At 51.7% G+C, this 25,733-nt stretch overlaps 2 protein-coding genes across 25 annotated transcripts in view; both read left to right on the top strand.

The window, feature by feature from the left end:
- The window catches only part of AFDN (afadin, adherens junction formation factor), a 112,836-nt gene extending 107,126 nt beyond the window's left edge, over nt 1-5,710 (top strand). For 12 of the 24 annotated variants that reach the window (XM_086318718.1, XM_086318722.1, XM_086318720.1 and 9 more), the window contains 3 exons: nt 1,038-1,476; nt 2,947-3,031; nt 3,820-5,710. In XM_086318718.1, the coding sequence (XP_086174844.1) occupies nt 1,038-1,476; nt 2,947-3,031; nt 3,820-3,973 (678 nt within the window). In that variant the 3' untranslated portion in view covers nt 3,974-5,710. The remainder of the gene's footprint in view (nt 1-1,037; nt 1,477-2,946; nt 3,032-3,819) is intronic. The other 12 variants (XM_086318725.1, XM_086318726.1, XM_086318727.1 and 9 more) reach the window with 1 other exon arrangement.
- Nucleotides 5,711-9,512: 3,802 nt separating this feature from the next.
- The window catches only part of KIF25 (kinesin family member 25), a 48,183-nt gene continuing 31,962 nt past the window's right edge, over nt 9,513-25,733 (top strand). The window contains exons 1-3 of the mRNA XM_086318747.1: nt 9,513-13,382; nt 21,154-21,219; nt 25,509-25,625. Coding sequence (XP_086174873.1) covers nt 12,792-13,382; nt 21,154-21,219; nt 25,509-25,625 — 774 coding nt within the window. The 5' untranslated portion in view covers nt 9,513-12,791. The remainder of the gene's footprint in view (nt 13,383-21,153; nt 21,220-25,508; nt 25,626-25,733) is intronic.

Consider the following 25,733-nt stretch of genomic DNA (forward strand, 5'->3'; position numbering starts at 1 on the left):
TCCCGACGGCTCTGCTCAGAGTCCGCAGAGCTCGTTCAGATTGGATCTCCTCTGTAAGGGAACGCTCATTCTGTGTGGAAATAAGATGAAAGTGCTTTTCCTTCCGGATGGCTCAGCATAGCGTGAAAAGTGGTCAGGGCCGCGACGAGGCTGGCGTGTGTGCTGGCGCGTTCCCCCGCCCCTGGAAGGCAGAGCTCTGACTGTGTGTGCTCAGTCTGTGTGTGTGTATGCGCGCACGTGCGTGTGGAGTGGGGGGTGGCCAAAGCGTGCACGGTAACGCGAGGACTGGAAGCTCTGCCCCTGATGCCAACAGCTCCGCGCCGCTGGCTGCCCCAGGTGCGTGGGTTTAAAGTCTGCAGCCCCGAGCCCACCTCAGCTTAAGGCAGGTGGTCCTGTTTGGTCTTTCCACTGCTTTCTTCGCTTTTATTCTTGGGTTCTGAAACCGTTGTCAATCTTTAACAAAACTGTGCTGTTACCCTTTTCAATGTTAAATTAACGCTGTCAACTGTAGTTTGCGCACCTAGATGTACGTCAGAAGAAATGTACAGTATGTGTCGAAATACACTGGACTGTCCGCTGCTGTTGCTCTTGTGCCTGGCTCTCCGATTTCCTGTCTGGCAGGGAGACACACACTCAGGGCTGGGGGGGCGCGTGTTCACTGGTGGTCACCTTGGGAAGAGACAGTGTGGTTTCCTGTTATTTTCCCCTTTGGTCACTGGAAACGAGCGACTTAGGCCTGCCCTTCTTCCACGCACCCCGGGGCAGGGCGGGGGCTGGCCCTCCGCAGGTGCCAGTCAGAGCCTAGTTATGGTTCGGTTTTGTCTTTAAACTCAGAAGCGACAGGTAAGTGGAAATCCCACTGAAAGCAGGAGAGGCGCCCAGGGTTCGTTCCTGCTTCCGCCTGGTTCTGTGTCAGCAGCTCCCTGTCCAGGCCCAGCTGCCCGCTGCCACGGCAGTCGCTGGCGCTTGGGGGGACCCTGGGGCAGACCCCCCCCCCCCTGCTGCCCGCTGACCTGCCCTCTGTCTCCCGGCCACAGAGGCGGCAGGAGGACGGCTACTACAGCCGCCTGGAGGCCGAGCGGCGCCGACAGCATGAGGAGGCCGAGCGCCGGCTGCTGGAGCCTGAGGAGCCGGGCCTGGGCCGCCCGCCACTCCCGCGCGGCTATGAGCCCGCCGGCCCGCCGCCACCGCCCCAGCGCACCGCCTCCTACCTGCAGACGCAGGCCTTCTCCCCGGACGCCCTCTACACCGCCAAGTTCGTGGCCTACAATGAGGAGGAGGACGAGGACGACGAGCCGGCAGGTCAGGACAGGCCCTCCGGGCGGAGGGCGCGCCCGGTCTCAGATGGCATCTTCCTCGCCGGCCCATTCCGGCCGCCCCCGCCCGGCGCCAGCAGGACCGGGCCCAGGGCCGGCTCGCCCCCGCCCCCTCCCTCCAAACCCGGCCCCGCCCGGCCCAGCCACTCCAGAGGTCGAGGTAAAGCCGGGGCGGCCCAGCCCCCCACCGCCTGCCCGACCAGGGCGCCCTCACTAGCGTGTCCCCTCTGATCAGCACTGGCTTTGGAATCCGGATCCGATCACGGCGTGGGGGGTGATTGCTGTCTGTGTTCCTCCAACTCCCGTTTCTCCAATCTGTGGGCGGCACTCAGCCCAGACTGTCTGATACTCTGATCAAAAATTCTGAAAATTTTCAACAATTGATTTTTACTAGTGGCAACAAGCAAGCATTCCTCAATCAAAACTCAAAAGATGAAACACAACGTTTTTAAGGCAAATTTAAGAAAAAACATAGAATTAAAATGGAAAGTTTTTCCCTCTGCCAATAATTTATCAAGAGAGGTCTTTCTGTTTCATCTTTGAGTCTTGGCGGAGGACCCCTCCTGTGCCCTGGCTATGGGTACCCCAGCTGACTCACGAGCAAGACGCAGTGCCAGGAGGGGTGCCGGGATGCACCCCACACGGCCGTGGAAAAGACACCTCTTTATAAGGGAGCAAAGAAGCATAGGCTCATCGCTGCCACCTGTGCAGAAGGGTCACTTTAGCCCTGACGTGCTGTGGTCCCTCCTGGCCTGTTGAGCCCAGTGTGCAGCACCGTCCGTGTTTGCTGAGTGTTTGGAGCGTGTATCACCCTGACCTGGGTTATGATCTCCGAAGTGTGCGATTTTCTTGCTGACACTGCAGTTCACAGACGCACACTAGCACTGATGGGCTGCACTGCGATTTTGCCCGTCTTCATTAGTGCACTTGTATTGGGATGCGTTTAACGCTTTTACGGGCGTCACCTTTTTTGATCTTGGACAGTACTCTTCAGTAAGTGGGCAGGTGGCGTCACTCACCCACAGTTACTGGCCAACTGACCTGCAGCGCGGGGCCCCAGGCCAGGCGTCTGACAGTCACACCGTGCTGCCTCGGGCCTCGTTTCTGGTCAGTGATTTTGTGTCTGCGGCATTAGTATCAGACCTTAGGGAGTTTTAGGACTTCTTCCCACCACCCCCCCCAAATGTTTTAAGAATTATAGCCATTTATTTTGTGGGGAGAATTCAGTAACTGCTCTGAAAAAGAACATTTGCTCCCTGTGATCCACTGAGAAAGTTCTTCGTGTCAGGGTATCTGAAAAATTTTGCTGTCTGTGGATTTTTATTGTGAATTCATGTCAGTTACACATTTTACCTGATTTGAACTTTCTAGTTATTACTCCCTTAGACTTAACGTTTCCCCTAATAGTAAGGCCGAGGGCCAGGTTCTCAGCACCTGCAAGGGCCGTGAGGGGGTTGCTCAGGCCACCCAGGGATGTGGTTTCCATTGAGCGTCTGCCACTGACTCGAAGAGCCTTTCGCTGCTTCTTTTTCAGGACTTAAGAGGTCCTGAGCACTGCATCTTCATCATGAGTGTGGTTCTGGAAATAGCGCAGGTACTTTAACTGTGACTTTTTCTTTTTACGGAAAAGGAGCAAACTCTTACGTGGGACCTGCTGGGACAGTTTTTGGAGCCCATGATGTTTATCGGGACCCGAGAGAGAGACCGCCTAAGAGGTACTCGCTGAAGCTGTGCTGTGCGGCTGTCTCATGGTCACTGAGGGCGCTTTTCTTTTCTCGCACTACCTTTTGTGAGGCTGGACTCAAATTTCAGAGACTTGGTTGTCAGCTCAGGCGTTGCTCGCTGTACAGAGTTGTGTGAGCACAGAGGCTTTGTTTACTTGGTGTTGCTGGTATGGTTCTGCCTCGGGTGGTGCGCGGGCCCCAGGGTTTCTGGTGGGGACTGTGGAAGGAGCTGGACGCACTGCCGTCTGCGTCCACCCAGAGGAGCAAGATGCCCCGGGTAAAGCCCCGGTGTCCTGCCGGACCAGGCAGGGTCGCCCCCTGCAGTTCAGCAGACATCCTCAGCTAGGTGTAGTCAGAACTACTGATGCCCAAAGCGTTCTTACACATCTTTAATATCTCAGGGTAACTTGTTACCACCGTCCGTTAGTATGTTGATAGAGGCCTGTCAGATGCAGGTGGGGCTCATTAAAGTGCTGGATTTTAAAACTGTACCTCTTCAGTTAAACTTAATTGCTAAGGATTGTCTGCTTGCTAACACTGATGTTACTAGCTTTTTGAGAGTCAGGTGTGACTGGAGAAAGTGAACATTAATTAAGGAGAACACTGTGCCCTTTCCCATATGGGTTTGAATACATCCCCGGCAGGGTTATGACGGAATGAAATAAAGAATGAGCCTCTCCCTTAGAAAGTTTTACCTAACTGCCTTTACGTGAGCCAAGCTACCTGCTGATGGGTGGTTTCCACTCTGAAAAATAACCCTGTGCCTGTCCCTCCTGCAGCCACGAAGCAGATGTCCCCGGGGGTCCCGGAGCCCCTGAAAACCTGACGTTCAGGGAGCGCCAGCGCCTTTTCTCCCAAGGCCACGACGTCTCCAATAAAGTCAAGGCCTCTCGCAAGTTAACAGAGCTGGAGAACGAGCTGAACACGAAGTGAGGTGGCCCTGTGCCCAGCCCGGCCCCTCGGGGTCCTGGTGACAGTGCCGCCTGAGGACCCAGGTCCCAGGGAGCCTGCTTCTGGAAGGCTTGGCATGTGGAAGAGCTCCATCACTAAGAAATCGCGCTTTACTTTCCCAAGAGGTTGTCGTTTCTACGGTCTCTAGACACTGTCTTCTTAATGACCTGACTCCCAGGAAAGTAGCTTTCTAGTCAGTCTCTTTAGAGTCTGGGTTTGGAAAGGGGCAGAAGAAGACCCTGAGATGTGTCTTCGCCCCCGTCTCCCCCCAAGGAGCGCAAAGAAGTCCTGTTTCTGTTCTTTTTCTAAAACTTGCTGTTCACTAATCAGAGTAGCTTGAACTCCGCAGACTGTCATTCGCGCTATGTAGCGGCAGCTGCAGGAGGGTCAGCGTGGCCTCAGGGAGACGCGTGGACGTGCGCCTGCCAAGGAGTGCTGGCCTGCCGTGCCCGCAGCTGGGAGGCAGGCGGGCCTGAGCGTGACTGCTGCGGCGCCATCCCCACGGGCAGCCCTCCAAATCAGCTCTAGTGTTCGATTAAAACAAGTTTCTCCAAGAAGACAATTTTGAGGATTTAAGCTTAGAAAATTTTATTTTTATAAATACCAGATGATTATTATGCCAATAAGTCATTAGTGATTTTGAAGATGGCGCGTAAGTTAGAAAGTTAGCTAAATGTTTCAACTCTTCCAAGGGAATCTGTAAAGGAGGATGTCTGCTAACAGTGTTGGCGTGAATGGGAACCAAAGTACCTGAGAAGGATGAGAGCTCAGTAGGCAACGCTCGCGCACGGCTGTCCCTCAGAAAGTTAAACTCAGAAGAGAACTGGATTTATACCGATCTGCTGTCAGGGAAGGAAGGGTCCATTGCGTATGGCATCTGTAACTGAAATACTGTAAGAGAGACTCGTGGCAGTTCAGGCTATTTTTTTACATTCGAATAGAGTTATTTAATTTTCATGTATTGAATTATTAGTTAGCACTGTCACTTCCTCAGCTGTGAATATGTGGCTGGTGTTGGGGAGACGGACCTCACTTTGTTTTGTATTATGTGATGTTAAAACAGTCAGTGATTTTGTGATCATGAGCAGATTTTCTATATGACAAGCCCTGCTGCGGCTCTAGGTGACTTCACCGTGTTGTTCTCTTAACGATAGGTGTGTTAGGAAGATACGCACACTTCCAGAAGGGGGGGCGTCTGCCCTAGAAGTCACTTTCCTCAGAGCTGTGAGATAACTCATTACAGCGCGCGTGTACATATTTTCTGTGTCCGTCAGGGTTCGTATCTGGAAGTGTGCTTCTCTCATTTCCCTCGTCAAGTAAGAGAGTAAGCAGTTCTAAGTGTTTATGAAGGATCTGCATGCTTGCGCCTCCTGACGTCTCAGAACACTGGCAGCCTTATGGAGACTGAATCCACAGCTTCTTTAAAGAGAAAGATGCAGGTGAACTGTTATCCTGTTAATATATAGAAAACAGACACACATGAGTACATGCAAATACGTGTGAATATTTACACGCAGGGATATCTCTATGTGTGATTGTAAGCCCGTTCCCGTGGATGTGGCCGTCCTTGGACAATTAGGTCAAATGTGAATATGTGTAAAGTGCTTTTCATGACTGTGCGTTACTATGGAGACGACATCAGACCTGCTGTAGTTTTCCATTTCTACTGTATTTCATTTGCAGCCTATTTTTAATAAACTTTGTATGTATTTAAGGGTATTCGCTATCATATTAACAGTGTTCACAGACTCATTGGCAACAGAACCCCCCTTCCCGCCTCCCCTTCCCATCCACTCATCAGCCCACCGGGCATCACTGCTGTGACAGGCAGTGTCCCCAGACCCTGGGGACGTCCCCTCTCCCGATCGCACAGACACGCGAGTGAAGGGTTCAAGTCCCTTTGGCTGCTGCTTGGACGCTCAGCCGCTGGGTGTCAGGCTATCCTCTGATCACCCCTTGTGTCAATAGGGTGCCCTTGTGACGTGCGTGAGGGCAGGTAGCCCCGTCCCTGCACCGAGGGGACACGTGTTTGGGTGCCTGTGTGTCCAGCTGGGGGTGGGGTGGGCCGGCGAGCAGGTACCCCCACAGCCATTCACCTTCACGGCCTCTGAGTGGGGCTGTCAGATTTCAAGAAAGACTTTGATGAAGGAATGGGGGGTCTCAGGTCGTAGAAACTCTGGAGATCACGCAGAGCCAGGGGTTACCACGCTGGAGGTGCAAGCATTCGTGTTTGGTGTATTATAACGCCCAGAAAGGAGGACAGACTTAGAGACCGTGTTAGCATTGCTTTGGTTTCATCCTCGGCTGCTCAGCTCTGTTGCCCTTGTGGCAGGAATGGCTCTGCCAGTGGGGTCTGCGCTGGGCAGCTTTCCGGGGCAGCCATGGGGAAGGGGGCTCCTCCCTGCTCTGTGCATGGAAGGCTGGTCTCGGGGATTTACACATCTAAGGAAACACTTTGCCCCAGCAAAGCTGAGGTGGCATGACTTGCGGGAGGGAACTGTGCACAAAAAGCAGTTTCCATGCCTGCATCCGTGCAGCTCATCTAAACCCACACAACCCCGACAGACAGACGTGCCCGGTCGCTCAGTCGCGTCCAACTCTCAACCCCGAAAGACAGACGTGCCCGGTCGCTCAGTTGCATCCAACTCTCTGCAACCCCATGGACTGCAGCCCACCAGGCTCCTCTGTCCACGGGGATTCTCTAGGCAGGAACACTGGAGTGGGTTGCCATACCCTCTTCCAGGAGGTCTTCCCAACCCAGGAATTGAACCACGGTCTTCTACATTGCGGTTGGATTCTTTTACCAGCTGAGCTACCCAGGAACATATCTGACTTGAAATTGGGATATAAAAGCCAACTCCTTGCACAGTTTTTTCAACAAATACACCTGATGAATGCCTACTCTGTGAGACCTGGCCACTAGATACTCCAAAGCAGAGTGGGAGACAGACGCGCTGTTCATTACATAAACCCAGTAACTGGATCTGGGTAAAGAGGATGTCTGGGCACTTGGCAGGTTTACCACAAGGACCCGCTACAATCATGGAGATGGCAGACTTAAGAAAACCGTCCTCCCTTTGGGAGAAAAGACCTCAGCAGGCAGAGGACAGAGGCAAGGCTGCTGCCCTCCGAGCAGTGGGTCAGGGCGCCCCCAACCCCGGTGGGGAGCTCGGGGTTCAGGGCGAACGTAGCTTCCCCTGGCTCTGGCCCCCGTGGTAGAAGGGAGGGGGTCAGTGTCTGCCAGGGCTTTGCCTGCATACTTGGGGTTTCCCCACACCAGGTCTCCAGCATGAACAACCAGCTGGCCCGCGGGCTGGTGGTGGAGATGGGGCACAGCCGAGGTCTGGGGGGCGGGGTGCCGCTGACTGAAAGTGGGGACCGCAGTCTCTCCAGTAGGTTAGGACTGTTTTCCTGCTCTTGAAGAGCTTCTGTCTTATTCTTTACTGAGAATACAGGTAAAAACGGTCCAAATCTAAAATGGTAACAATGGTCCAGTGTTGGATTTTTATTTTATGTTGTAATTAGTTTAAATTTTTTTTTATGTTGGAGTATAGTTGATGATACCACTGTAATAGCAGAAAGCAAAGAGGAACTAAAAGAGCCTCTTGATGAGGGTGAAAGAGGTGAGTGAAACACTCAGCTTAAAACTACTATTAAAAAAACTAAGATCATGGCATCCAGTCTCATCAGATCAGTTCAGTTGCTCAGTCGTGTCTGACTCTTTGGGACCCCATGAATCGCAGCACACCAGGCCTCCCTGTCCATCACCAACTCCTGGAGTTCACTCAGACTCAACGTCCATCAAGTCAGTGATGCCATCCAGCCATCTCAGCCTCTGTTTTCCCCTTCTCCTCCTGCCCCCAATCCCTCCCAGCATCAGTCTTTTCCAATGAGTCAACTCTTGGCATGAGGTGGCCAAAGTACTGGAGTTTCAGCTTTAGCATCATTCCTTCCAAAGAAATCCCAGGGCTGATCTCCTTCAGAATGGACTGGTTGGATCTCCTTGCAGTCCAAGGGACTCTCAAGAGTCTTCTCCAACACCAATTCTTCAGTGCTCAACCTTCTTCACAGTCCAACTCACATCCATACATGACCACAGGAAAAACCATAGCCTTGACTAGACGAACCTTTGTTGGCAAAGTAATGTCTCTGCTTTTGAATATGCTATCTAGGTTGGTCATAACTTTCCTTCCAAGGAGTAAGCATCTTTTAATTTCATGGCTGCAGTCACCATCTGTAGTGATTTTGGAGCCCAGAAAAATAAAGTCTGACACTGGTTCCACTGTTTCCCCATCTATTTCCCATGAAGTGATGGGACCAGATGCCATGATCTTCGTTTTCTGAATGTTGAGCTTTAAGCCAACTTTTTCACCCTCCACTTTCACTTTCATCAAGAGGCTTTTGAATTCCTCTTCACTTTCTGCCATAAGGGTGGTGTTATCTGCATATCTGAGGTTACTGATATTTCTCCCGGCAATCTTGATTCCAGCTTGTGTTTCTTCCAGTCCAGCGTTTCTCATTATGTACTCTGCATAGAAGTTAAATAAACAGGGTGACAATATACAGCCTTGACGTACTCCTTTTCCTATTTGGAACCAGTCTGTTGTTCCATGTCCAGTTCTAACTGTTGCTTCCTGACCTGCATACAAATTTCTCAAGAGGCAGATCAGGTGTTCTGGTATTCCCATCTCTTTCAGAATTTTCCACAGTTTATTGTGATCCACACAGTCAAAGGCTTTGGCATAGTCAATAAAGCAGAAATAGATGTTTTTCTGGAACCCTCTTGCTTTTTCCATGATCCAACGGATGTTGGCAATTTGGTTCCTCTGCCTTTTCTAAAATCAGCTTGAACATCAGGAAGTTCACGGTTCACGTATTGCTGAAGCCTGGCTTGGAGAATTTTGAACATTACTTTACTAGCATGTGCTGCTGCTGCTGCTAAGTCACGTCAGTCATGTCCGACTCTGTGCGACCCCATAGACGGAAGCCCACCAGGCTCTCTGTCCCTGGGATTCTCCAGGCAATAACACTGGAGTGGGTTGCCATTTCCTTCTCCAGTGCATGAAAGTGAAATGTGAAAGTGAAGTCGCTCAGTCGTGTCCGACTCTCAGCCACCCCATGGACCACAGCCTAGCAGGCTCCTCCGTCCATGGGATTTCCCAGGCAAGAGTACTGGAGTGGGGTGCCATCGCCTTCTCCAACTAGTGTGTGAGATGAGTGCAATTGTGCGGTAGTTTGAGCATTCTTTGGCATTGCCTTTCTTTGGGATTGGAATGAAAACTGACCTTTTCCAGTCCTGTAGCCACTGCTGAGTTTTCCAAATTTGCTGGCATATTGAGTGCAGCACTTTCACAGCATCATTTTTCAGGATTTGGAATAGCTCAACTGGAATTCCATCACCTCCACTAGCTTTGTTCGTAATGATGCTTTCTAAGGCCCACTTGACTTCACATTCCAGGATGTCTGGCTCTAGGTCAGTGATCACACCATCGTGATTATCTGGGTCTTGAGGATCTTTTTTGTACAGTTCTTCTGTGTATTCTTGCTATCTCTTCTTAATATCTTCTGCTTCTGTTAGGTCCATACCATTTCTGTCCTTTATCGAGCTCATCTTTGCATGAAATGTTCCTTTGGTATCTCTGATTTTCTTGAAGAGATCCCTAGTCTTTCCCATTCTGTTGTTTTCCTCTATTTCTTTGCATTGATCACTGAAGAAGGCTTTCTTATCTCTTCTTGCTATTCTTTGGAACTCTGCATTCAGATGTTTATATCTTTCCTTTTCTCCTTAGCTTTTCACTTCTCTTCTTTTCATAGCTATTTGTAAGGCCTCCCCGGACAACCATTTTGCTTTTTTTCGTTTCTTTTCTATGGGAATGGTCTTGATCCCTGTCTCCTGTACAATGTCACGAACCTCATTCCATAGTTCATCAGGCACTCTATCTATCAGATCTAGGCCCTTACATCTATTTCTCACTTCCACTGTATAATCATAAGGGATTTGATTTAGGTCATACCTGAATGGTCTAGTGGTTTTCCCTACTTTCTTCAATTTAAGTCTGAATTTGGCAATAAGGAGTTCATGGTCTAAGCCACAGTCGGCTCCTGGTCTTGTTTTTGCTGACTGTATAGAGCTTCTCCATCTTTGGCTGCAAAGAATATAATCAATCTGATTTCGGTGTTGACCATCTGGTGATGTCCATGTGTAGAGTCTTCTCTTGTGTTGTTGGAAGAGGGTGTTTGTTATGACCAGTGCATTTTCTTGGCAAAACTCTATTAGCCTTTGCCCTGCTTCATTCCGTGTTCTAAGGCCAAATTTGCCTGTTACTCCAGGTGTTTCTTGACTTTTGCATTCCAGTCCCCTATAATGAAAAGGACATCTGACTTCCTACTTTTGCATTCCAGTCCCCTATAATGAAAAGGACATCTTTTTTGGATGCTAGTTCTAAAAGGTCTTGTAGGTCTTCATAGAATCATTCAACTTCAGCTTCTTCAGCGTTACTGGTTGGGGCATAGACTTGGATTACTGTGATATTGAATGGTTTCCCTTGGAAGCAAACAGAGATCATTCTGTTGTTTTTGAGATTGCATCCAAGTACTGCATTTCTGACTCTCTTGTTGACCATGATGGCCACTCCATTTCTTCTGAGGGATTCCTGCCCGCAGTAGTAGATATAATGGTCATCTGAGTTAAATTCACCCATTCCAGTCCATTTCAGTTCGCTGATTCCTAGAATGTCGACATTCACTCTTGCCATCTCTTATTTGACCACTTCCAATTTGCCTTGATTCATGGACCTGACATTCCAGGTTCCTATGCAATATTGCTCTTTACAGCATCGGACCTTGCTTCTATCACCAGTCACATCCACAGCTGGGTATTCTTTTTGCTTTGGCTCCATCCCTTCATTCTTTCTGGAGTTATTTCTCCACTGATCTCCAGTAGCATATTGGGCACCTACTGACCTGGGGAGTTCCTCTTTCAGTATCCTATCATTTTGCCTTTTCATACTGTTCATGGGATTCTCAAGGCAAGAATACTGAAGTGGTTCGCCATTCCCTTCTCCAGTGGCAAATAGATGGGGAAACAATGGAAACAGTGGCAGATTTCTTCTTGAGCTCCCAAATCACTGCAGGTAGTGATTGCATCCATGAAACTGGAAGATGTTTCTTGGCAGGAAAGCAATGACACACCTCGATGGTGCATAGAAAATAGCAGAGACATCACTTTCCCAACCAAGGTCTGTGCCGTCAAGGCCGAGGTCTCTGCAGCAGTCGTGTACGGATGTGAGAGCTGGGCCATGAAGAAGGCAGAGCGCTGAGGAATTGATGTGTTCAAACTGTGGTGCTGGAGAAGACTCTGAGAGTCCCTTGGATAGCAAGATCAAACCAGTCCATCCTAAAGGAAATTAATCCTGAAGATTCATTTGAAGGACCAATGTTGAAGCTGAAGTTCCAATACTTTGGCCACCCAATGTGAAGAACTGACTCATTAAAGACCCTGATGCTGGGAAAGACTGAAGGCAGGAGGAGAAGACAGGATGAGATGGATGGCATCACCGAATCGACGGACATAAGTTATAAGTTTGAGCAAACTCAGAGTGAAGGACTGGGAAGCCTGGCGTGGTGCAGTTCCTGGGGTCACAAAGCGCTGGACACGACTTGGTGAACAAACAAGCGTGGTTTGCATTGTGGTGTTAGTTTCAGGGGTAGCAGTGTGGTTCAGTTACACACACACATGTACCTGTTCCCTTTCCAGATCCTTTCTCACTGTAGAGTACTGAGTAGGGCTCCCTGTGTCATCAGTAGGTGGTAGGTCCTTGTTGATGATCACTCTTAAATACAGCTGAGTGGACACTGGAATTTTTTTTTTAATACTATAAAACATTTAACAGAGAAAAACACTAGGTGAAAAGTGCGGCCAAAAAATACCCTGCACCGCCCCCAGCCGCAGACGTTTCTTTGCAGGAGGATGGCTCCACACACAAGGGCAGTGTCAGGAGCAGTGTCTGCCAGGCCCCGCCAGGCGAGCCAGAACTGGGAGGTGAGCAGATTGTCCACCAGGCCCCGCCAGGCGAGCCAGACTGGGAGGTGAAGGGGCTGGGGCTGGGCCTTGGCTGTGCTGATTTCTGTTGTTTAAGGACCACGGTTTGGGTAACTGAAGGTAACTCAAGCAAAGTGAAAGGCGCTCAGTCGTGTCCGACTTGCAACCCCACGGACTACCCAGTCCATGGAATTCTCCAGGCCAGAATACTGGAGTGGCTAGCTGTTCGCTTCTCCAGCGCGTCTTCCCAACCCAGGGATTGAACCCAGGTCTCCCACATTGCAGGCGGATTCTTTACCAGCTGAGCTGCAAGGGAAGCCCAAGAATACTGGAGTGGGTAGCTTCTCTTTTCTCCAGGGGATCTTCCTAACCCAGGAATTGAACCAGGGTCTCCTGCATTGCAGGTGGATTCTGTACCAGCTAAGCCACCAGGACCATGAAAGCCCAGACCCCCCAGTCTTTGGACACAGTGTGATGTGTTTCTCTCCTGGTAGTGACAGCTGCTTAATGAGATACTTGAAAAATCCCGCTGCTGCAGTTTCATCTTCTCCATCCCGGTCTCCTCTCAGGAAGGAGCCCTGTCTCCTGCGGCAGCCAAAGGAACCATGGACCCCCTTCCCCACCGATCAGAGCAGAGAGAGGGGCCGGTGGGTGGGGCCAGGGTCTGGCGGCCTTGGGCGGGGCCTCACCTGGGATCCCAGCTGAGCCCGGCCTCCGGAGGGCCTCCGTCTGGCAGTCACCCTCCCGGGGGCACCCAGCATGGAGGGCCCAGAGTCCAGCGGTGGCCAGCTCATCTCCGCTGTGTGTGGAGACGCCCTTCGGGCTGGGACGCCCCCAAGCCACGGGGGCAGCAGTTTGCTCAGGAGCTGCCGCAGCTGCAGTGCTCAGGACGCAGGGCTGGAGGCAGGTCACCGCGCAGAAGGTGAGGGGCAGGGGTCCTTGTCCCCACCGACCCGGCCCGGCCCAGAGCCTTCCGAGCCCTGTCCGCCGGGCCCTGGGGCCAGAAGACACATCTCCGCGCTCCATCCACGCGGCCCTGCGCCCAACGGTCACTGCACGTCATCCTTCCGGGCAGGTGTGGGCCACAGAGCCCGGGCCCCTCCTGCCCCCGGGGCCCCTCCTGCCAGGACCCCCGCCCCCCTGGACGCCCCCCCAAACTGCCCCCGCCCCCGGTACCCCTACACGTCCACCCGCGCACCCCCCTCCCACCCCACTCACTCCGCCCCGCCCCGCACCCACATCGCCTTGGCAACCACCCACGGCCCACAGGCCAAGACGATGCCAGTGCGGAGCAGCCGTTGGGGGTGCTTCTGGGAGCTGCGGGCGAGGCAGCTGCAGCGTCAACTGCAGGTGAGGGACCCGGGACCCCAGGCCACCTGCACCCCACCGCCCCTCAACTCAAGGCACCACTTAGCCCCAGCCGGTTTTGGCTGATCGCTGAGCCCCGCCCCGCCGCCGAAGCTCCACCCCCGCCTGGGGCCAGCGGTGGGCATCCCCGCCTCCCCGCTCACTGCCTTCCCCATCCCCACCCCCGAAGGGTCTCAGTGTCCCCCCTCCAGGGACGTCTCTCCCTCCACGCCCCACCACCACTTTACTGACTGTCTTCTGAGCCCTGGGCTAAATGTCAGAGATCAGGCAAGAGGAGTAGGCTGTCTCCCCGGCCCTCGGGGGACACGCAATTGAGGAAGAGGAATATTGTTGCTGTTCAGTCGCTCAGTCATGTCTGACTCTTTGCGACCCCATGGACTGCAGCACACGGGGCCTCCCTGTCCATCACCAACTCCCAGAGCTTGCTCAAACTCATGTCTGTCGAGACGGTGCTGCCATCCAACCATCTCATCCTCAGTTCAGTTCAGTTTAGTTCAGTCACTCAGTTGTGTCTGACTCTTTGCGACCCCATGAACCGCAGCACGCCAGGCCTCCCTGTCCATCACCAGCTCCCTGAGTTCACTCAGACTCACGTCCATCGAGTCAGTGATGCCATCCAGCCATCTCAGCCTCTGTTGTCCCCTCCTCCTCCTGCCCCCAATCCCCTCCCAGCATCAGAGTCTTTTCCAATGAGTCAACTCTTCGCATGAGGTGACCAAAGTACTGGAGTTTCAGCTTTAGCAGCATTCCTTCCAAAGAAATCCCAGGGCTGATCTCCTTGCAGTCCAAGGGACTCTCAAGAGTCTTCTCCAACACCACAGTTCAAAAGCATCAATTCTTCAGCACTCAGCTTTCTTTACAGTCCAACTCTCACAGCCATACATGACCACGGGAAAAACTATAGCCTTGACTAGACAGACCTTTGTTGGCAAAGTAATGTCTCTGCTTTTCAATATGCTATCTAGGTTGGCCACAACTTTTCTTCCAAGGAGTAAGCATCTTTTAATTTCATGGCTGCAGTCACCATCTGCAGTGATTTTGGAGCCCCCAAAAAATAAAGTCTGACACTGTTTCCCCATCTATTTCCCATGAAGTGATGGGACCAGATGTCATGATCTTAGTTTTCTGAATGTTGAGCTTTAAGCCAACTTTTTCACTCTCCACTTTCACTTTCATCGAGACTTTTTAGTTCCTCTTCACTTTCTGCCATAGGAATCAGCAAACTAAAATGGACTGGAATGGGTGAATTTAACTCAGATGACCATTATATCTACTACTGCAGACAGGAATCCCTTAGAAGAAATGGAGTAGCCATCATGGTCAACAAAAGAGTCTGAAAGGCAGTACTTTGATGCAATCTCAAAAATGACAGAATGATCTCTGTTCGTTTCCAAGGCAAACCATTCAATGTCACAGTAATCCAAGTCTATTCCCCAACCAGTAACGCTGAAGAAGCTGAAGCTGAATGGTTCTAAGGACCTACAAGACCTTTTAGAACTAACACCCCAAAAAGATGTCCTTTTCATTATAGGGGACTGGAATGCAAAAGTAGGAAGTAAAGAAACACCTGGAGTAACAGGCAAATTTGGCCTTGGGATACAGAATGAAGCAGGGCAAAGACTAATAGAGTTTTGCCAAGAGAATGTACTGGTCATAGCAAACACCCTCTTCCAACAACACAAGAGAAGACTCTACACATGGACATCACCAGATGGTCAACACCGAAATCTCATCCTCAGTCACCCCCTTCTCCTCCCGCCTTCAATCTTTCCCAGCATGAGAGTATTTTCCAATGAGTCAGTTCTTCACATCAGGTGGACCAAGTATTGGAGTTTCAGCTTCAGCATTAGTCCTTCCAGTGAATACTCAGGACTGATTTCCTTTAGGATGGACTGGTTGGACCTCCTTGCAGTCCAAGGAACTCTCAAGAGTCTTCTCCAACACCACAATTCACAAGCATCAATTCTTCCGTGCTCAGCTTTCTTTATACTCCAACTCACATCCATCCATGACTACTGGAAAACAATAGCTTTGACTAGATGGACCTCTGTTGACAAAGTAACATCTCTGCTTTTTAATATGCTGTCCCTTTTCTAAATCCAGCTTGAACATGTGGAAGTTCATGGTTCATGTACTGCTGAAGCCTGGCTTGGAGAATTTTGAGCATTACTTTGCTAGCGTGTGAGATGAGTGCAATTGTGCGGTAGTTTGAGCATTCTTTGGCATTGCCTTTCTTTGGGATTGGAATGAAAACTGACCTTTTCCAGTCCTGTGGCCACTGCTGAGTTTTCCAAATTTGCTGGCATATTGAGTGTAGCACTTTCACAGCATCATCTTTTAGGATTTGGAATAGCTCAACTGGAATTCCATCACCTCTACTAGCTTTGTTTGTAGTGATGCTTCCTAAGGCACTCTTGACTTCACATTCCACCATGTCTGGCTCTAGGTGAGTGATCACACCATCATGGTTATCTGGGTCACTGAGATCTTTTTTGTAGAGCTCTTCTTTGTATTCTTGCCACCTCTTCTTAATGTCTTCTGCTTCTGTTAGGTCCATACCATTTCTGTCCTTTATTGAGCCCATCTTTGCATGAAATGTTCCCTTGGTATCTCTAATTTTCTTGAAGAGATCTCTAGTCTTTCCCATTCTATTGTTTTCCTTTATTTCTTTGCATTGTTCACTTAGGAAGGCTTTCTTATCTCTCCTTACTATTCTTTGGAACTCTGCATTCAGATGGGTATATCTTTTCTTTTCTCCCTTGCCTTTCACTTCTCTTCTTTTCTCAGCTATTTGTAAGGCCTCCTCAGACAACCATTTTGCCTTTTTGCATTTCTTTTTCTTGGGGATGGTCTTGATCACTGCCTCCTCTGCAATGTCATGAACCTCCGTCCATATTTCTTCAGGCATTCTATCAGATCTAATCCCTTGAATCTGTTTGTCACTTCCACTGTATAATCATAAGGGATTTGATTTAGGTCACACCTGAATGGCCTAGTGGTTTTCCCTACTTTCTTCAAGTCTAAATTTTGAACTCCTTACTGAGTTCATGATCTGAGCCACAGTCAGCTCTTGGTCTTATTTTTGCTGACTGTATAGGGCTTCTCCATCTTTGACTACAAAGAATATAATCAATCTGCTTTCAGTATTGGCCATCTGGTGATGTCCATGTGTAGAGTCGTCTCTTGTGTTGTTGCAAGAGGGTGTTTGTTATGACCAGTGTGTTTTCTTGGCAAAACTCTGTTAGCCTTTGCCCTGCTTCGTTTTGTCCTCCAAGGCCAAACTTGCCTGTTACTCCAGGTGTCTCTCGACTCCCTGGTTTTGCATCCAGTCCCCTATAATGAAAAGGACATCTTTTTTGGATGTTAGTTCTAGAAGGTCTTGTTGGTCTTCATAGAACCGTTCAGCTTCAGCTTCTTCAGCATCAGTGGTCGGGGCATAGACTTGGATATTGAATGGTTTCCCTTGGAAACAAACAGAGATCATTCTCTTGTTTTTGAGATTACACCCAAGTACTGCATTTCGGACTCTTTTTGACTGTGAGGGTTACTCCATTTCTTCTAAGGGATTCCTGCCCACAGTGGTAGATATAATGGTCATCTGAGTTAAATTCATACTCACAAAGTAAATGTCAGCTCGGAAAGGAACTGATGGGGCTCCAGGGTGTGGTCGGCCATTCTGGTCCAGCCACCGTGGGCCTCACCTGGGTCCAGAGTGTCTCCTCGGAGCAGGTGGAACCAAGTCCTGGGGAGGTGCGAGTGGGGTCAGGGGTTCAGGAATGACCTGCCCTGGGGGTGACCTTAGCGGGGCTGTGTGGTGGGCAGGGTGGGCCCCGGACTGGCGGCATGCAAGGCCGTGAAACAAGCCTCAATAAATTGAAACGGGCAGAAATCAGATGCAGTATGTTATCATATTGCAATAGAGGGAAGCCAGGAATTAATGACAGAGAGGACTTTGATAAATTCACAAATATGTAAAAATTAAAAACACCTTCTAAATAACCAACAATTTAAAGAAGAAATCCAAAAAGAGATTAGGAAATATTTTGAGATGAATGAAAATTAAGGTTCCACACACCAAAATTTATGGGATGCAGCCAAAGCAGAGCTTACAAGGAAATTTATTTAAGCACCTATATTTTAAAAAGAAGGTAGATCTCGTGCCAATGACCTAACCTCACCTCAGGACACACTGGATAAGGAAAATGAGACCCAACCTAGAAGAAGGATGGAAACACTAAAGATTAGAACAGAAATAAGAGGAATAGACAGAAGGAAAGCTATGGGGAGAATCATCAAAAGCAGAAGCTCCTGGAAAAGATGCACAACATCGACAAGGCTTTAGGTTGATGGAGAGAAGACTCACGTTAATAAAATCAAGAATAAAAGAGGGCTTGACTGCCAACCTTGCAGAGACAAAAAGGATTATACGAAAATACTGTGAGCAGCACTGCGGACTGATTAGATACCTGGAGTGAAATGGTCAAATGCTTTAAAGACAAAACTGCCAAAGCTGATTCAGGAAGAACTAGAAAATGTCAACAGAGCTGGAAGAAGTAAAGAGATTAATAAATGAAAAAAACCCTCACAGAGTAAAGCCCAGGCCCAGATGGCTCCAATGGCAATTTTTACCAAATGTTTACAGAGGAGCTAACTCCAGTCTTTCACAAACTTCCAGAAAATAAAAGAGGAAGGGACTCTTCCTGCTCCGTGAGGACAGGATCACGCTGACAGCACAGCCACACATAAGTACCTCAGGGAATCTACAGATCAGAGTCTCTTACGAATCTAGATTCAAACTTTAACAAACATTGGCAAACGGAACCCAGCAGTGTACATAAAGGGTAAGGGTTATACATCATCACTAAACTGCAATTGGGTTTATCCCCAAATGCAGAGTTGGTCTAGCAACAAAAATCAGTTAATGTAATAAACCACATCACTAGAATAAAGGCCAAAACCTCCACCCTTATTTCAATCAACCCAGAAAACAGCATTTGACAATATTCAGCTCCCCTTCGTGAAAAAGCACTCAGCCATCTAGGAACAGAGAGGAATCCATCAACCTGATAAAGGGCACCCATGCAAACCCACAGCGACCATCAGGCCTTGTCCTTAATGATGAATGAGAGGAAGGTGCTCGTTGTCCCCGCTTGTGTCCAGCCTCATCCTGGCAGCATTAGTCAGGATGATTAGATAAGATAATGGGGGGGTGGCATGTGGATCAGGAAAGAAGACTGTTTGTACATGACATGATCTCATACACAGAAAACCCTAAGGAATTCACACGTCCCCCCACCAAAAAAACACCTAAAAAACTATTAGCACTAAAAAGTGAGGTCAGCTATGGTTTTGCCAGTAGTCATTTAGGGATGTGAGAGTTGGACCATAAAGAAAGCTGAGCACTGAAGGATTGATGCTTTTGAACTGTGGTGTTGGAGAAGACTCTTGAGAGTCCCTTGGACTGCAAGGAGATCCAACCAGTCCATCCTAGAGGAAATCAGTCCTGAATATTCATTGGAAGGACTGATGCTGAAGCTGAAACTCCAATACTTTGGCCACCTGATGTGAAGAGCTGATTCATTGGAAAAGTCCCTGATGCTGGGAAAGATTGAAGGCAGGAGGAGAAGGAGACAACAGAGGGTGAGATGGTTGGATGGCATCACCGACTCAATACACATGAGTTTAAGGAAGCTCTAGGGGATAGTGAAGGACAGGAAAGCCTGGCGTGCTGCAGACCATGGGGTCACAAAGAGTCGGACATGACTTTGCAACTGAACAAGATGAGCTCAGCAAGGTGGTGGGACACACGGTCAATACACAGAAGTCAGTGGTGTTTCTACTCCATAGCAGTGAGCGGTATCAGCAAAGATGACCAGATGTTTTGGAGGGAATTTGCCCCCTGAGGGTGGGTAAGGCTTGCCCTCTGAAACAGTGCTCGGGGCCACCAGCCACCAGGCACATCCAGACCAGACCCCAGCAAGGTGCTGCTGCGCACTCCCTGGAGGACTGTCACCAGAAAAACAGAGGGCAGCTGGGCGGGCCAGAGGAGCCGGAGTTCACGCACGCTGCGGGTGGGGGTGTGAAATGAATGCAGCCCGGCGTTTCCTCCACCGGCTGCAGACGGGTCCTGCGTGCAGTGCCAGTCCTAAGGCACGCACAAGCTTGAGGAGAGCGTCCTCAGCAAAGGGAGGGACTCTCAGAGCAGCCCCGTTCATCACAGCCAAAGAGGGGAGGCCGCCCCGCTGGCCCTCAGCTGGTGAATGACAGGTGTGGCCCCTCCAAACAATGGGATAGTATCAGGCAATAAAGGAACGAGATGCTGAAACATGCCACGATGCAGTTACGCCTTAAAAACGTGTGCTGAGGGGAGGAAGCCTGTCACAGAGGACCCCACTTCGTATGACTCTATTTACAGTGTCCAGAACTGGCAGAAATGCAGGAGCTGGAAGTGAGTGAGTGGTTTCCCAGCGCTGGGTGTGGCGAGTCAGGGGTGATGATGTGGGTTTCTTTTGGGGGTGGTCAACAGATTCTGAAGTTAGTTTTGGCAACTGTCGCACAGCTATGAATGTACTTAAGAGTCTCTGAATCGTCCACTCAGCTGGGCGAGTGGTGTGTGAGCTGTCGCTTAGGACAGCTGCAGTTGGGGGTGGGCATTGACCATTGCACCTGTCGAAGTAAGAGCTGGTGGGATCTTAGGATTAAGCGAACTCTCAGGGAAATATTTGAGGCGTTATTTTTTAAGAGGTAAAATTGACTGCGTTGGATAACAGAAATCTAGATGGCTCCAGGTTTCGGGTTTTCTCAGCAGTCACATAGAGTTCACATGTCCACAAAGTTCACATGTCCTGAACTGACCGGGTTCCTTGTGAGCTGCTCGTCAAAGCCTGGGGGAAGGAAGGCTCCCCAGCGGGAGGGTCCCGCCTGAGCCCGCCTTCCCGGAAGCTGGCACTGTCCTCTCCCCCAGACCCCCAAGGAGCTGTTGCTCTCAGCATCCGTGCGTGGCTAATACTGAGACTCCTCCGCCCTGAGCTCTGCAGCTCCTTCCTGCCTGCTCACACCTCCCTCCAGGGGTCAGGGAACCCTCGCTGCCGTGCCCCAGGCTGACTGGCCTTCCCTCTGTGCCTGCGCTTGCTAAGCTCACTCCTGCCGCATGGCCTTTGCACGGGCTCCCCCCTTCACCCGCCCGCCTCCAGGGAGTGGCCTGTCCGAGCTCACATTGCCTGTTTCAGTTCTAGCGGAGCTGCTACTCTCTCCGCTCACCGGCTCCATCCACGGGTGTGTGAGTTACCCCACAAGGGTGCTGACTCCACAGCCCCTGGAAGGTCCCCTGGCACACAATCGGTTTCTAACAAGTGTATTCTGAGTAAGTGAATAAAAGGAAAGAAGCAGTGGGTTTTGATGAGCAGCGTCTGTGGAGCCCTGCCTTTCCAGCTTGCGTGTGCCCACCGTGACCTGGAGAACTTACTGAAATGCAGACTTGGGTCCATTTGGGATGGGAGGGTCCCAGATTCTGGGCTTCTAGCAAGCCCCTAGCTGCTGGTCTGGGGCTCTCACGTGAGCCCTGGGGTCGCAGACAAGGGCCGGGGGTTCACCAGGGCCCCGGGTGGCCCTCCAGCCCCCGCCGCCGCCTGCTCCCCTCCTTGCCGGCCAAGAGCTTGCAGCCTTGTGTGTGAGCCATCGTTCTGGGGGTGGAGGCAGCTGCTGGTGACTGTCACTGACGCTGGTCGTTTGCTTTCTGGATCCTTGGTTGTAGGCCAAAGAGGAGAGAATAGTTGAGCTGGAAACGGAGAACGCTCTTCTTCACCTGAAACTGGCGGAGGTAATACTCTTACCTGTCTCGCGGTTGGGATGGATTATGTCCGGTGTGTGGTGACTCAGCATCCAGATTTGTTTCAGGCTCTGCAGAAGAAAGTGTTGAGATGCTCTTCTTCCCCCAGCAAGGACCCTTTAAAGTATCTTATGCTGAACCATCTGTAGGTCTGACTTCCTATTATCTCCGTGCTCATGAGTATTTAGGAAGTAATAAATTAACAAGCTGCCTGTGCTTTTAAAGCCAGCTTTATTGAGGACTTACGCAGGTACCAGACATTCACTCGGGTGAAACGTATGGGCCGGTGTTCAGTAAGCTCGCGGCTACAATCCCAGCACCGCAGTCAGCTGTCAACCTCTCCCGTCCGCCCCGAAGATGAACCTGTGTGTGATTCTACCCGCGTCATCTGCCTCCCTCACCACAGCCAGAGAAAAAGGAGGCAGCGCTCAAAGCAGTGCTGCCCAACTTCTCTTGCAGATTTGTCCTTCGCTTTGACACATGGGGAACGCTGGCGGATCCTGCTTTGCTTATTCCTACGTGACTGGCTGTGGCCACCTTTGGTCAGCTGGAAAGTGGCCCCCAGAGATGTCCGTTCCCTCCTAATTCTGGACACTGTGGACGTGACCTTGACCAGGGATAAGACCTCTGCAGACGGGATTGGATTTGGGGTGGGGCCTTGTAGGACGGAGGCAGCGGTGACAGAGGACAAAGGAGGGAAATGCGGAAGACTCAAGAAGAGGGGCCTGACGACATCAGGACCAGTGGAGGGGAGGGTCCCCCGGGCCTCGCAGGGCACGCAGCTCTGCCCTGGGTCTTGGAAGGCTGGCCTCAGGACGGGAGGAAAACGTTGGCGCAGTCCAGCCTCCCAGCTTGGGGTGCGCTGTTACAGCGGCGACAGAAAACCCACCCACCCCCATTGAATCACTCCCGCTCCCTGGAGGGCCCCCGACCATCCCCGGGGGAAGCAAGCTTCAGGCTCCCGGCGCCCTGCAGATAACCCTGTTGTTTCACTGAAAAAATGTAGTCACACTAAAACTGCCTGTTAATTTAGGGCTAGTCACACTAGCTTTAAACAAAGCGCATATTAATTTATTAGCTCCCCTTCAAGTCTGTGATTTTCTGGAGCTTCTGAGCACACTTATTGTATGGCTTCTCTCGGCCTCCAGCTGGCCCGAACTGATGGAAGGCGACACCCTGAACTCATTCTGCGGCGTTTCCCCGGCCTCATCGTCCTGGACTCAGGCTGCCCCGGCAGGTCACTGCCTGGAACCCCTTGTGGCCGGGGCTGCTCACACCTGAGAATAAACTCCCGGCGCGTGTTTGGGGTTTCCACATGTGTCTGCACCATCAGCCCCAGTGGTTGTTCTGCAGCTGCTCAGGCGCGTCCGACTCTTTGCAACCCCATGGACTGCAGCACGCCAGGCCTCCCTGTCCGTCACCAGCTCCCGGGGCTTGCTCAAACTCAGGTCCATCGAGTCAGTGATGCCATCCAGCCATCTCATCCTCAGTCGCCCCTTCTCCCACCTTCAGTCTTTCCCAGCATCAGGGTCTTTTCCAATGAGTCAGTTCTTCGCATCAGGTGGCCGAAGTATTGGAGCTTCAGCTTCAGCATCAATCCTTGCAGTGAATATTCAGGACTGATTTCCTTTAGGATGGACTGGTTGGATCTCCTTGCAGTCCAAGGGACTCTCAAGTGTCTTCTCCAAACCACAGCTCGTCCCACCAGTGGGAGAGCTTCGGAATGCCAACCATTTTTCCAGTTTGTCATTGAGACAATTTTTTTTGCTTGTTTTACATGTAAGATCATTAGATATAGAATGTCAGATACAGCCTGTAAAATTTCGAGCATTTATGAGTCCCTGTATTCTTGTCTGAAAATTGACAGAAAAATCTCAGTCTCTGTGGCCCACATCCCCCATACTGTCACGGCATCCGACACCATTGGCTCAGCCCCCGGCCTCGGTGGGAGCAGACTCTGTGTCTGCGCCGGTGTGTCCAGCACTCAAGGACCTGCCACGAAACGGTGGTCTCATTTTCACCCCCTGCCGTGCAGGCCGAGACAGCTGTCGTCCCGATGGTGGGACTGCGGCCCTCCCAGGATTCACACTCACTCCCGTGTTCGTTTCGCAGTCGCCTGGACGAGCCGCATGTCCTTTGCCAGAGGGGCCCTGTGTTCGTGTTGGTCTTCATCCAGCCTGACTCCTGGTTCTCTCCCTCTCCCTGGGGGTCGCCCTCCCTGAGAAACATCTGAAACCTCCTCCCTCTTCCCCAGCCTCTGCTCCTCCAGCCCTGCCACCTGGCCCCTCGTCCTGGCAGGGGCGCTGGCCTCTGGTGTCAGTGGGGGCTTCCTCCCCTCCGGGGTCTGACACTGTGTCGGCTGCGTCCCCTGGCGCTCCGGGCAGGGCTGCCCTTCCCGCGAGACCGGCTGCTCAGCTGCCAAGCCCCATCCCCTGGGCGGTTGGCCTCTGCCCAGAGCTCAGCGTCTGGTCCCGCCCTCGCTCGGTCCTGCCTGGCCTCCGGGGTCCATGTGCCCTCTTCCAAGCACACGCCTCGGGGCCTCTGTCCTGGTGCCCCCTGCAAATGGCATTACCTCCAGTGTCCCCTGTGCCCCTGCCCAGAGGCTGGAGTCCCACCAGCCGGGTGTGGGCCCCCAGCACACTCTCCGGACAGGACGGGCCTGTGTCCTCACCGGGATGCCCCACCGGACCCCCGGCCATCTCCTCTGCCCTCTGCCCGGCCCCAGAAGACAAGCAGCGGTTTCCGCTGATGGAGTGGAATGCGCGCCCACCTCTCATGTGGCTTCTGAGCTGTGTGTCTGTCTCCCAGGCAGGTGGTAAGGCGGGGTCATGGGTGGTTTAACCACGCGTTCTCACTGCGTGGGGACGTGAGCTTGCTGTTCTGCGGAGAAACTTTGCAGCGTCCGCTGGCTCGTGAGGACGTAGTGTGAGAGCGCGAACACCTAGAGAAGCCCGTGGGAGTCAAATGGAACGAAGGGAAGCCCAAGCTGGCTGGCTGTGCCCAGGGCCTCCCTGCCCTCCCCGCCAGCGGCTCAGGCCGGAGCCCGTGTTTCCGTCCCATCCTGAGAGTTTGACCCATCGCTGTTCACACGGTGATGCTCTGACGTCCAGACCACGAGGGCCCGCCGTCCGCAGTCTGAGCGCCTTGTCCCCTTCCCCCCGTCCTCCCAGCAGGCACCAGCGTGAGCCTTCAGAACATGCGCCTGGGCTGCAAGTCCTCCTCGACGTCCACCACCTGTGGCTCCTCCAGGGAGTCGCCCGCAGGCCCCGCCCCCGCTGGAGATGGTGGGGGCCTCTGGGCTCCCCCGCTGGGCCCCCGGCCGTGGGCTGCTCCCCTCACCCCGGGGCCTCCTAATTGCTGCTCCCGCTGCGCCCGCCCTGCCCCTGAAGCAGCGCTGACCTGGGCCCTGCTCGCCCAGCCTGGTCCTTGCAGGCTTGTTTCGGTGGCCGGTGCCCTGCAGTCCCACCACTCATGGCAAATCCATGGGGAACAATGGAAACGGTGACAGACTTTGTTTTCTTGGGCTCCAGAATCACTGCTGGCAGTTCTGGGGAGAACTGCAAACAGAGACCACAGCCATAAAATTAAAAGACGCTTCTCCTCGAAGAAAAGCAATGACAAGCCTCAACAGCGTATTAAAAAGCAGAGACGTTACTTTGCCTACAAAGGTCTGTACAGTTGAAGCTGTGGTTTTCCCAGTCGTCATGTATGGATGTGAGAGTTGGACCATGAAGAAAGCTGAGCACTGAAGAATTGATTTCTTCGAACTGTGATGTTGGAGAAGACTCTTGAGAGTCCCTTGGACTGCAAGGAGATCCAACCAGTCCATCCTAAAGGAGATCAGTCTTGGGTGTTCATTGGAAGGACTGATGCTGAAGCTGAAGCTCTAATACTTTGGCCACCTCATGCGAAGAGCTGACTCATTTGAAAAGACTCTGATGCTGGGAAAGATTGAGGGCAGGAGGAGAAGGGGACGACAGAGGATGAGATGGTTCGATGGCATCACCGACTCAATGGACATGAGTTTGAATAAACTCTGGGAGTTAGTGATGGACAGGGAAGCCTGGCGTGCTGCAGTCCATGGGATCACAAAGAGTCGGACACGACTGAGCGACTAAACTGATGCCCTGTGGCCCCTGAGCTTGCCTGTGGCCTGGGCAGTGGCTCCTGGTGGGCAGATTGGCATCCTGCGGACAATCAGGAAGTGTCTCCGTCAGAGAAAAGGCCCCTGTGTCTGTCCCAATGCTCTAAGTTGTCTTTTCCTCTCTTCTGGGCCACAGTCCTGGGAAGTGACCGGAAGGGACCGCAGGGCAGAGACACACGCACTTCTCAGGGAGCAGATGCCCTGGCGAGGACACTCTCTCTCCGCCCTGACCCGGCTCTGCCTCGCTGCCCAGGTGAGGACTCCCTGGGGTCCGTCTTCACTCGCGGGAGGAGCGTTTGTGTTCAGTCGAGAGAGTGGTTATTTTCTGGGGAATTGTGTGAGTCGTGCGGGTCAAGATAGA

Source organism: Bos grunniens, chromosome 9 (genome assembly GCF_055505025.1).
Source record: "Bos grunniens cultivar Pamir isolate PY7600 chromosome 9, Bosgru_T2T1.0, whole genome shotgun sequence".
Lineage (NCBI taxonomy): Eukaryota > Metazoa > Chordata > Mammalia > Artiodactyla > Bovidae > Bos > Bos grunniens.